General features: G+C 39.3%; 3 protein-coding genes across 4 annotated transcripts in view; 1 reads left to right on the top strand and 2 right to left on the bottom strand.

The window, feature by feature from the left end:
- The window catches only part of LOC134003385 (HEAT repeat-containing protein 1-like), a 398,094-nt gene that overhangs the window by 190,481 nt on the left and 195,113 nt on the right, over positions 1-12,500 (top strand).
- LOC134003416 (microfibril-associated glycoprotein 4-like) overlaps positions 1-12,500 on the bottom strand; it is a 153,164-nt gene that overhangs the window by 114,007 nt on the left and 26,657 nt on the right. The gene's annotated exons all lie outside the window — the stretch shown is intronic.
- LOC134003422 (microfibril-associated glycoprotein 4-like) lies at positions 5,602-9,225 on the bottom strand. Its single transcript, XM_062442625.1, has 6 exons — positions 9,212-9,225; positions 8,228-8,383; positions 6,875-6,913; positions 6,691-6,787; positions 6,437-6,604; positions 5,602-6,009 (listed from the first exon to the last, which is right to left on the bottom strand). Exons 1-6 carry the CDS (start codon positions 9,215-9,217, stop codon positions 5,756-5,758), a joined length of 720 nt encoding a protein of 239 aa, XP_062298609.1. The 5' UTR covers positions 9,218-9,225; the 3' UTR covers positions 5,602-5,755.

Raw genomic sequence — 12,500 nt, forward strand, 5'->3', positions numbered from 1 at the left:
GTAAAATACAAGTACCTCAAACTGTACTACAGTAAAGTACAAGTACCTCAAATTGCACTACAGTAAAATACAAGTACCTCTAACTGTACTACAGTAAAGTACAAGTACCTCTAACTGTACTACAGTAAAGTACAAGTACCTCTAACTGTACTACAGTAAAGTACTTGTACCTCTAACTGTACTACAGTAAAGTACAAGTACCTCAAACTGTACTACAGTAAAATACAAGTACCTCTAACTGTACTACAGTAAAGTACTAGTACCTCTAACTGTACTACAGTAAAGTACTAGTACCTCTAACTGTACTACAGTAAAGTACTAGTACCTCTAACTGTACTACAGTAAAGTACAAGTACCTCAAACTGTACTACAGTAAAGTACTAGTACCTCTAACTGTACTACAGTAAAGTACTAGTACCTCTAACTGTACTACCATACAGTACTGGGGTAAATGTACTTCTTTCCTCTAAGATCACAGTGTTTGTTATTTTTGTTGATGCAGATTCAGAAATCGTGCTTCAAGAGACTCAGAAACAAAAGTGGTTTCACCCGATCGTCCCGCTGCTGTAAATCACTAACTGAACGTCCAACAGCTCCACAAGCTGCTCTGAGATCTGTTTCTGTTGGAAAAGTTCTTAAAACTCCAGAGAACCACAGAAGGAACCAGACAGGAATGTCAAAATAAAGCTTGTACTCACCTTCAGCTGCTGGAGTCAAACACAAGGAAGAAAGTTTACAGCTCAGATCCTCAAAGCTGTTGAATGATAATCAGAGAGAGTCTGCTTCACTCTCAGTCTGCACTCCAAAGGTCAAACACCTGAGGGCCACACAGATTACAGATCACAGATAAAAACTATTTTACGAGTAATAAAATCACAATAAATTCATTCACACTGTTATCAAAGTGGTTTGTTTACTTAGAACACTCAAGGACTACTTTCTGTTGTTACTGCAGAATAATCTGATCTCAGATGTTCAAACTTTCCTTTATTCTCAGCACTTTGAGGCCCGACAGCAGTCATGTTGTGTTTTTAGCCGTTTGTCTTTCAGTCACATTTCTCATGTAAAGTAGAGCTTTCAGTGTCAGAAGGACTCCTGTCTGAAGCTTCCACACTGACCCTAACCCAAGCCTGCAGCTCACTGGGCTAAACAATACAGGAAGCTATCTAATAAAGTCTGATTTCTGTTGCTTCGTTATTGTTACTGTGACTCAGGATGCTGAGAAGGAAAAAATAAAGAAAGACAAACATTGGATTTGTTTGGGGACCCCGGCTTCTGTTCAGATATTATCAATATAGTATTGATCAATCTATAGAATCATTTACTGTGGGAATGAACCAGGTATCTGCAGAATCATTTTTTCATTATTATACTAAAAATACCCAACAATACAAAATGATGGTGTCAAAGAATGTTGTTATTGTTATGCCATCGTAACAGCTCAAGCCGTCATGACAAGTAATGCTTAATTTTTCTGGCAGCACATTGAAGCCATGAATCTATCAGCTCCAGTAAAACTTCTCAAGGCCTTCACTGACGTCATGAGTGAGAGAAAGGTCAGGGACAAAACGCTCCACCTGAGATGAAGCTTAGTTGCAGATTGTCATTGGCTGCCTGGTCTGTGGACTTATGTTCTTACTGGCGTTCTCTAGCTTTCCACACCACACGTTTCTTCTTTCAACTACTATTCATCTTTACATGCAACTAAATCAGATTTTTCCTTTCTTTGCTCTGAGACAAAGCCGTTGCTCCCGGACACGCTCAGATCTAACCTCAAGCAAAGCCAAACTGTCCAGCTCAACATCTCCTCCCACAGGACCCTTTTCTTCTCCTGCATGCTACATGTTTCCAGTTACACCATCACTGCCAAGTTTTGCATACATCAGAGATTTCTCCAGAACTACACTCTGTCCTCTTTCTGCTTCAGAGACATTTCATCTGCTTCCATGCAACGACTCCCCCACTCACAGGCTTGACTCCTCTTGTAGCGGCCGATCGCTCGAATGTAATAACAGCCGATAATGTGATAAATTGCCAGTTTTTTTTGTTATTTTAAGTTTTATTTATTGAATATTAAGTTTCCCATTTCGCACTAGTTCAAATATTTGCTTAAAGACAAAAAACGCTAAACACACTCTCTCTCTCTCTTTCTATTTATTTGTTTGTTGGTTAGAATGATCTTCAGTTCTTTGGATTAACAAATTAGCCACTGACTGATATCAGACTTTCAGTTGTCTAAACCTCCCTACTTCCTATCACAAGAGGAAATCAGTGATCAGCACTACTCTCACACAAACAATGTTAAATGATGACTTGTGGTGAGTTTTGTGGAGATGAATGGACAAACTGAATGGAAAAATATGCAACAAACCTTCTGCAGATTAAAAGTATCTGACTGCTACTGCATTGGAGGGCTGTCACTGACCTGACATTCAGTATCTCAGCTCGTTCATTATCAACAATTCAACTATTTTCAAATCCATATTCTTGTAGGTGTGATCTTGGTTAAAGTCCGTGTAAAGTAAGAATAAATATGTGTTCTGAGTTTGACATACCACAGAAAAGTGTGTTGTTAACCGCCCTGCCAAATTTGAATGATTAAAAAAATCGCCAAATATATGAAATTAGGCTTCAAAGTTGTGTAAAAGTCTGCCTATTCCTATTTCTCGTTCTCCCAAACGCTGTGGGAGTGCCCGCCAAGTCCGCTGAAGCCCCGCCCCCTACCAAATGTCACCTGTCAATCAAAGTCACCACCTCTACCAGAAACATGGACGCTAGGTCTGAGAGCTTTCTGCTGCTAACTCAGCTCGGCGGCTAACTCGGCAGCTAGCTCAGCTAACTGGCTAACTGTAGACTGTAGTAGTAGTAGTGTGCGCTGAATGTATTTATACCTCTACAGCAGCAGAGGCGGATTTATGCTAAGCCTAGCTCCACAATTCAAATCTAAATGGTTGAAATGCTTTTTACACCTTTTTTAGAAATACATTTATGACCTATTTAATGTGTTTAGAAGAAAATGTCTGAATTCACTTAAATTCAACAGCTGAGTTATTTTGAGCATGCAGCAGATAATGATTCACATCAGTGTAACACTTTAAAGTGTTTGGTTGCTTTCAGCAGACTGAAGGTAACATCTTAACAATCTGAGTGTTGGAGAAAACCAACCAAAAGCTTCTCAAACAGTTACGTTTTATCCTTCTGCAGCCAAGAACATCCAAAGCAAACGCTCAACAAACAGTAACATCATGTGACAGTGTGAAGGTTCATGTGTTGTTTATGTCCAGACAACAGAGACATCTAGTGGTGAAACGTGTTCATTTCAGCAGAGTTCAAGCTGCTGTGAGCTCCAATACAAGTCAACTCCAAACAGGCTGTTTTAACTCCTGACTCTTTAAGACTCTGTGACAGTAAACTTTTAATCCTAACTCTTTTTCCAAATCCAGTGTTTCTTTTTTTCAGGATTTAATCGTACAAATAAAAAATCTCTGGAAAATTCCCTAAAAGCAAAAACCAGCATGGATTTGTATATCGATCCTAGAATAACATTATTGAAAGAACTTTAAAATATTCAAAACATTATTTAATCTCACTCTTATTTATTACATGAGTTCAGATTTTTATCTTTATAAAAGATAAAATGATTCTTTTGAGAAAGCTGCAAAAATACTTAAACCTGAGTTTAATTCACAGTCTGAGCAAACAGAAGCTGTGATGCATCAGCCACTAAAAATACACTGAAAAACATATTAATTATTATTTTGCTGTAACAATAAAAATATGAACCATAATGTGTTTAAAACTATTAAAAACATGCACATTTATCTCACGTTTATTTTACAGTTAAAAAGGTTTTCAGACTTTAATAAAAGATAAAATATTAGTTTTTTAGGTGCAACATTTCTAAGAGAAGAGAACCTGGATTATCAACCATCGACCATCAGGATGAAACATGAAACAGAAGAAACTCAGGAGACGATGCTGCGATGGACAAAAGTTCAGAGACTGAACAGATTCAGACTGTCGCTGTGTGTGTCTGTGTGTCTGTGTGTGTGTGTGTGTCTGTGTGTGTGGGTGTGTGTGTGTGTGTGGGTGTGTCTGTGTGTGTAAATCAGAACATTTATAATTTAACCATTTTACAGTTTCTTCTGATAAACAGTTATAATGAATTGTTCAAAAGACTGAAGAGAAATCAATAAACTAAAAAATTCCAGGTAAATGTTGAGTGCCACGGGGCTGCTGCCGGAACGAGTACACAATTTATTTCCAGTGTTCAAAAGTCACCCTGATCATATTCTGGTTTCGAGTATTAAGTACATCTTACTAGTCAGTATCAAGTGTAATGTACTTTATTCTCAACTTAACATACTTGAAAATATTAAGTAAATGTTCATCATATTTAAGCATAAATAATATTTATTTAAAGTAATTAAAGTCCCTGTAAAGTAAGAATAAATATGTGTTCTGAGTTTGACATACCACAGAAAAGTGTGTTGTTAACCACCCTGCCAAATGTGAATGATTAAAAAAAATCGCTAAATATGTTAAAAAGACTTCAAAAATTCGCTGAAGCCCCGCCCCCTACCGAGTGTCACCTGTCAATCAATGTCACCACCTCAACCCTAAACCTGGACGCTATTGCTGATAGCTTTCGGCCGCTAGCTCGGTTAACTGGCAAAACAGACAGACAGGAATTAGCCAATCACAAAAAAGTAGGTCAGTTTCTGCCCAGCAACAGGTTTCTAAGGGCAGCTAAGGTTCTACGGTTGCTACGGCGATTTCAAAATGCCCCAGAATTTGGCTTCTGACCAGGTCCCGAACAATTGCAAACTGTGAGAAAACCGTAACTCCTGTCCAAAAATAGAAAACACTGTGAGAGACACAGAAGCCGGCAGATTCTGACAGTGTTTATTTTATTCAGATATTCCTTAAAATGAGCGCGTCAGCTCAGTGCGAAGACAGAGTGAGATTCTTTTGAAAAAAAAAGATGATTACATTAGGGTCAATGGGGAGCAAGACAGGTATTGCCGCCGGTCTCGGCCCCCCCGTTTAAATTGTGTGCAGTGTGTGTGTGTGTGTGTAAATCAGAACATTTATAATTTAACCATTTTACAGTTTCTTCTGATAAACAGTTATAATGAATTGTTCTAAAGACTGAAGAGAAATCAATAAATTATGACAAATAAAAGTCGGTCTTCAACTGTTAACCTGTTTTTTTTTTATGAGTCATGATCTATCATTTCTTTTCACTTTAATTTGCTGTTTGTAACAATGAAAAACATTAAACATAGAGAACAGGCAATAAATAAAAATAGACATTAATTATTTATCTTTAGTGCTGGATCGACTGCTGTTATTGTCTGTCAGGATATTTGATCAGTCGTTTCTAATTTCATGGTGGAAAATAGAACAACTTTGTTTTGGAGAAACAGATTCTATCAGGATTCAGGATTTTATCTGTTAAGTTTTTAAGAAATCTTTTTAGTTTTACATTTTTCAGACTTTACACAGAAACACATCAGCAGCTTTCTCTCTTCAAGTAAAAGTTTAAAATCCTACCCGAAAGCACAATATGTCATTCCTGCTGTTAGCTGTTTGACACAAGACTTTACACCCAGCAGCTGCTCACACACACACTACGCTCTGACTTTTATTCATGCTGGAAATGTTTATTTGATTTATATGTTAGGTTACAGATTAGATCAGAGAGAAAGAAAGATAGAGATTAACAAATATTCTGTTTGTTCGTTCTGGAGAATTACTGCACAGGACGAATCTTCATGCTGATGGTCTTCAGGGAGTAGTTATGACCCTTCCAGCGGAGCCAGTCCACTCCTACAGCAAAGATAGTGTTATCAGCTCCCCAGCGATAAACTCCGTTGGGGTTTGTATAGTGACAGGCGCCGTACCAGAACGCCCCCAGGTACAGTCTGGCACAGTTACCGCCCCAGGAGTCCTGGTCTTTGTCGAAGGTGGAGAACTTCTGTCCGTTGTGATGATTCATGGAGTCTCCTACAGAAACACAAGAAAACAACAAGTGTATGATCACAACACTGCTGCTAATGACACCATATTATATAATGTTATATAACTATTAACACTACAACTGTCACTACTAATACAATACTACTGCTATGGCCAACACTTGTATAAATACTTCCAGTACTACTAGTACTGCATCTGCTGCTACTGTAACATAACAACATGCAGTATGTCATGTAGACAAGAACTGTAAAAGGTTGAAGAGATAAAAACACCTGAAACCTGCTGGGGCTCATTTACATTTTTTTGTTGTTACTGAGTTGAAAATCTTTGTGAATCTGTCTTTAACTGAAGGAATCATACAAATAATCCAATATAAGGACAGAAATCCTCAGTGTGTCCATGTGGAAACCAAACATCAGACAAACACAAGTACTAACTGCTAACAGTAACTGACCTGCTCCTCCATCAGTGAATCCAGACACATGCAGTTTGTATCCTTGGGACTCTGGGTCGATGGAGAACGAGGAGTAACGAGCAAACGCTTTGTTCCCACTGAAGTCCTCCATGTCAACCATCAGCTCGATGTTTCTACTCAGAGTCAGATGATAGAGACTCTCCAGGCCTGAAAACACACAAACATGAAGTCACGTCAGAGTTTGTTTGTTTTAATGAACAGAGAGTTTCATGAAGTCACATGACTGTTCTCACCCAGCCAGTACTCTCCAGCAGCGCTACCAAAGCCCTTCTTGTAGTGATCCCAGGGCCTGTAGAAGTTCACTGAGCCGTCCATCCTCCTCTGGAACACCTGGGGGTTATTATGAACGTCAAACAGGAAGTGTTCATACTGAAAACCACTCAGCTGTGACTTGATGACTTCTGTTCAAAAACTCACCGTCCATCCTCCTCCTTCTGAGTCCATGTCACAGTACACCTACACACAAACACACTCATTAGTAAATATGATCCTTTACCAAAACTATATTCAATCAGCAGCTGCCACGTCTTGAGTCTGAAGCACCTTAAAGTGTCACTGACAGCTGCTAGCTGCTCCAACTGACTCCTATTCAAGAAGTCTCAACTTCTCTCTAGAAATACTGAGTCAGTCATTGTTTTCAACGAGTCATTCTGGTCTCAATCTCTAAATTCAGGCCCTCTAATAAGTGTGCTGGTGGTCATTTTAAAAATATTACTTTTAATAAGATGCAACTTCCAGGAAATCTATTAGTGTCTCAGAGCCTCCAGTGTTGTTGTTCAGTGGAGGAGAGATACACCAGCTTCAGCAGCATCAGATTGCATCGTAAAGTCCACGTCAGTGAACCCAACTCATAGTAAAACATAAACCTCGTCTCCAGAGTGTCAGGAGGAGGAATAATGTGTCTGTTTCCCAGTCACAGTTTCTTCAGGAGTTTTATGTTGACTTCTGCCTGCTGACACTAACAGACAATGTAATGATTTTTAAGGCAAAGTACTGTTTCAAAATGATATAATCCTCTTTGTCGGGTTCATCAATGATGAAATGATCTGAAGTCTACAGTTTTTCAATGTTTAGACTCATCTTTACTTTATTGGACTCAGTAGTAGCATTTCCTTGATATGACTGGTCTGAAATGTACCTCCCTCCTTGATTAATCTCTAGTTGATGTGTTTTTAAACAAAGGATTTCAGATAGTTATACTAAAATGAGTTTTTTAAAGTAGAATTCACTCTGTGTAAATGATTAAATAAAGCATGTGCTGATAAAACCATTTGATTCGTATCAAGCTTTGATTTGAAGTGTCATTACTGAGTCAAATGTATGAAATACTCCCCGTGGAGCCAAAATGGTCCAATAAGTTTGTTAGCATGCAGTATGCAAACAAAAGCAACATGTGCAGAATACCAACAATACTCTCCAGTATGCATCTGACCAGTCTACCTCACCTACTGTGTCCCACAATGCAAAGCACTGGAACATCAGAAAAACTGACTGAATGATGAAGTTTGACGATGCTACTTTCTTTCTGTTTCACAATTATCATGTTTGACTTTATTTAAAAGGGTTAGGAGTTCAAGCACCCATGGGGGAGGCTAGGAGTAGAGCTGAATTACAATATTTATATAAAGTCTGTGTATCCAACCAGTAGCAGGACTACCTCCACTTCTATCTGCTGGTTTAGTAGAATCAACCTGAACTGTCTTCACATGGTGATCGACTCATCTTTGAACCAACATCTTCTAACTGTGTCCCAGAGAGAATGAAGTGTACCTGGACAGCAGACGTGGCTCCGATGGGATAGATGGTGTACACTCCACTGGGTCGGCTTTTATCATGGTTATGGATGTCATTGCAGTCCAGCGGGAGGACCAGACGTAAGCAGCAGGTCAACACTGGAGCCAGGAGGAGGAGGAAGACTGAAACCAGCTGCAACAGAAACAGAGCAGCATGCAACTGAAGCCTCCTGCTCATACTGAATATTAACAGGAGAAATGAGTACAGACCAAGCGGGGAGTTCCGGTCCTCTGAAATGATGCGAACGTGGAAGTAACTTAAAGCTGCATTCTATCAAAAGGCCACCAGGGGGCGACCGTTTTGGTGTCAAAAGGACTTCCGTCTCTATACAAGTCAATGGAGAATTCACCAACTTCTCACTTGATTTCTAACCTCAGTAAACGTTTTCAAAATGTGTTTATGGTCTCAATCGCTAGTTTAAAGCCTTCTTCAATGCAGTATGATGTTCATTTGGGACATTTTGGCCTCCCTGATTTTATATGTGACGATAAAGCAGGGTATGCATTAGGGCGTGGCTACGTGGTGATTGACAGGTTGATTGGTTCACAGGTTCAGGAGGGCGCCTCATGCTCCTCCTGATGCCCATATAAGTAGAATCCCTGTTTTTATTTTTCCCAGCATGCACTTGAAATTTTCAAGATGGCGCTGCTCAGATCCGATACTATTGGCCTCCGAGCAGCAGTCCACAAACCAATGGGTGACGTCACGGATGTTACGTCCATTTTATATACAGTCTATGGTACAGACAGATAAATTGCGTCAGTGTTCATTTAGGCTCCTGACTGCTGGTTTAAAACATTTTCAAAATTGTGAACCTGTACTTTAAGCAACTATTTCTGCTCATAAATGTCCTTAAAATCTAAATTAAATTACTATGGATCCCTGGTCAACACACCCTCTAACAAACTGAAAGGCCTGATCAATATGAATTCAGTCAGGTGTATAAAGTCACAAACTTACCTTCATCGTCACAGTTCTGCTGAGGTGATGTGAAGAAAATCTTGATATCACTCAGTGTGGATGCTCTGATGTGTCTGAGCTGTATTTATATCCCAAAGATTCTACCTAATCCTACCTAACCACTCCTCATGCCTGAACCTCACCAGTGTGAGCAGGTAGTGGGCGTGTTGTGTGGCAGGTGTGCTGTGTGTCTCTGGGTTTGTGGCTGGAGACAAAAGAATAGACTTCAGGCTGGCAGAGTTTACAGATCACTGATAATATAATTATAACTGATCTTTTAACAATAAAGAATGAAATTAAAGAAATTAATCAAAGGATTTGTTTTAGTTTTAACCAACTTATGAATTCTTTGTCATAACTGATAATCTTTTTGTGCCTCATCACAATTACAGAGCATGAATTAAATGTTTTCTTTTTAATCTTGTAACAGACCATTAGTGTATTATCCTTTTAACTTGTCACAGCAGTATTTGTTGTTTTTGGGATGTTTATTATAAATAGTTTTTCCTTCTATTAAGTTTAACTTTGTGTGGATTTTTAAGTATTACTCCTTGTACACAAACCTCATTAGCAGAGCCAGCAGTTCATTAAAATGCACATAGGATTTATTCATCATTGATAACATGAACAATGTAGACCAGATTGATCATCAAATTGACGATGGTGGATGAAGGATTCAGATCTTTTAAGCAAAAAAGAAAAAGAAAAAAAAGTAAAGTAAAGTTTGAGAAACAATCTGAAGAGATTTATGTTGAAGGAATCCAACCAAGCAGCCTTAACTGGAAACATTTCCCTTAATAATGACCTTAAATGTTAAAGTTAATAATATAAGTCTTTGTGTCAGAGACATCACCTGTACAACAGATAATATCTCTTGAAAACACATCGTGTAAACCAAAGGGCGTAGGTCTGTTTCAACATTGGTGGGGACCTTTTCTGTCGAACCGTAAAAATAAACAGTCGTGTATGTGTTCACATAAATAAAAAGTACAAATTACGTCTGTTCCCATGAAAGCATTTGAACAATCATTTTTTCATACTTGAATTCTTGCACGTAGCCACTGATGGAGTCATCAGTTTGTTTAGTAAGTCACCGGTCAGTTAAGGCTGCAGTAACCGAAGCACTTCACCACACCCTGCAACACATCCTGTTCATAGACTTCAGTTCAAACTCTTTATCAAACTCTTGGACATGAACATTGACCCGGTCATATGTCACTGGATTCAGAGCGTCCTGTGGAACATTGTGAAAGTTAATAATCTAACCTCAGACCCTCTTCTCCTCAGCACAGGACCAGACAACACAACCACTGTAGGCCTCTTATCCAACACTGATAAACCCAGTACTGTATTATGAGGGCTGAAACTGTCATTGGTGGGTTTACACCTGGTGGCACAACCAGGTGCTACGATGTCTTGCAGCAGTGCTGGAAAGGCAGCTGACATATGTCAACACCCTTCCTCCCCCGACCTCCCGCTGACCGGCCACAGCATTTGTCCAGGAAGGCTAAAGTCAGGCCAGACTTGCCACTTCAAGACTGGATGCTGGAGGGCTAAGTGGGACACATGACTGGAAGCTGGTGGCAGACCTAGGCCAGAGGCTCTGCTTCCTACATTTACATTATTCCTCTGCTAAAAAGAAAAGCTTTATGTAGGAATTTAAGTAAAATACAAATGGATGTACAATAGGGCTGTGCGATATGATTTATAGTCATTGGCCACTTCATTAGGAACACCTGTGCAATCTAATTCACTCCAATACAACAGCTCTGTTATGAATTCTACTTTGTTTATTACTGATGTATTAAGTGATGGTGGTGTACTGAGGTGCATTATAATGAATGGTGTTCCTAATATTTTGCCCCTCTCATGTATATTAATGGAGTGGACAAAATATTATGAACACCATTCAATATGATGCACTCTATTACGCCACCATCACCCACTATGACTTCAGTCATACACATGAAGTAGAATTATCAATTGTTTGACAATGTTAACAAAAGTTTATAAACTTCATGAATGTCGAATTTATAGCAGAGCTGTTGTCTTGGATTGAATGAGATTACACAGGTGGACCTATTGAAGTGACCGGTGAGAGTATGAGAGCATGACGAGAGAAAAACATTTACCGTTTCATATTTAGCTGTATTGCTTATCGTCAAATCACACTCCTTACAGCAATATTGACTGTTTTTTAATGTGGATGATGTTGTTAACTTTGTGTTAAATTGTGACAACTCTCCACCTGCCTGTGTCTGCTGCACAGAGGATCAGCTCCGCCCCGCTGAGACAGGAGAGAGGAGAGGAGCAGTTCATGTTAACCTCTGCTGCTGTTTGCTCTCCTCTGCTCTCAGAGAGTCTGTTCTGCTGCTACTTTATTCTTTATTCTGCCTCCATGTTCTGTATAAAAGTTCCAGACAGTGAATGAGGAGTTTCTTTGCCAATAAGCAGCTACAGAGGTAGTTACAGAGCCGGATTTACTGATGCTGTTGTGTTAGCTGTGGTCGAGCGAGCTAGAGAGTGAATGAAGAGAGAGAGCGCTGACAGTCAGAAAGCCGCTGAATCAGATCAATAAAACGTTATTTTCTGATAGTTTCACAGCGGTTACGTTCAACAGCACTAATAAACTTCCCCACACACCTCCACTCAACCCTGCAGCTCAGCCTCAAACCTCTGAATGTGAAACACCAGTCTGTTCCCCTCCTGATAAATGGTGTTTCTGTAGCACCACGTCTGCGGTTGGAGTTAGGTTATGGTTACGGTTAGGTGGTTGGGGTTAAGGTAAACTCGGGTTAATGTAAGCACATCAGAAGATGACTGAGTGGGGCTATTTTGGAGACGAGGGAACAGACCTAAACATAACACCAGCATGCTGTGTAAAACGCTCACAGGTGGAGTTCCGGCCAGGTGGCAGCGTTAAAACTTTCAAAGTAAAATAAGTTATTGGTTGAATTTGAAGGTGGGTGTTTTACACTAAATCACAGTGAGGGGAAAAATAAATATGTCAGACGAAGATTTGACACAATGAATAATATAACAAGCTTTATAAATACAACACATTGTTAAAGATGAAACCAGTGGTTTCCAACCTTTTTGTCTTTTGACGTCTTACAAAAAAGCAGTGTGTAGTCTGCTCACATTTCAGATGTCTATGAGTTGTTAACAGCTCCACCAAATAGTGATAGATAGATAGATAGGTAGATAGATAGATAGATAGATAGATAGATAGATAGATAGATAGATAGATAGATAGATAGATAGATAGATAGATAGATAGATAGATAGA

This window comes from Scomber scombrus, chromosome 21 (genome assembly GCF_963691925.1).
Source record: "Scomber scombrus chromosome 21, fScoSco1.1, whole genome shotgun sequence".
NCBI classification, from domain to species: Eukaryota; Metazoa; Chordata; class Actinopteri; order Scombriformes; family Scombridae; genus Scomber; species Scomber scombrus.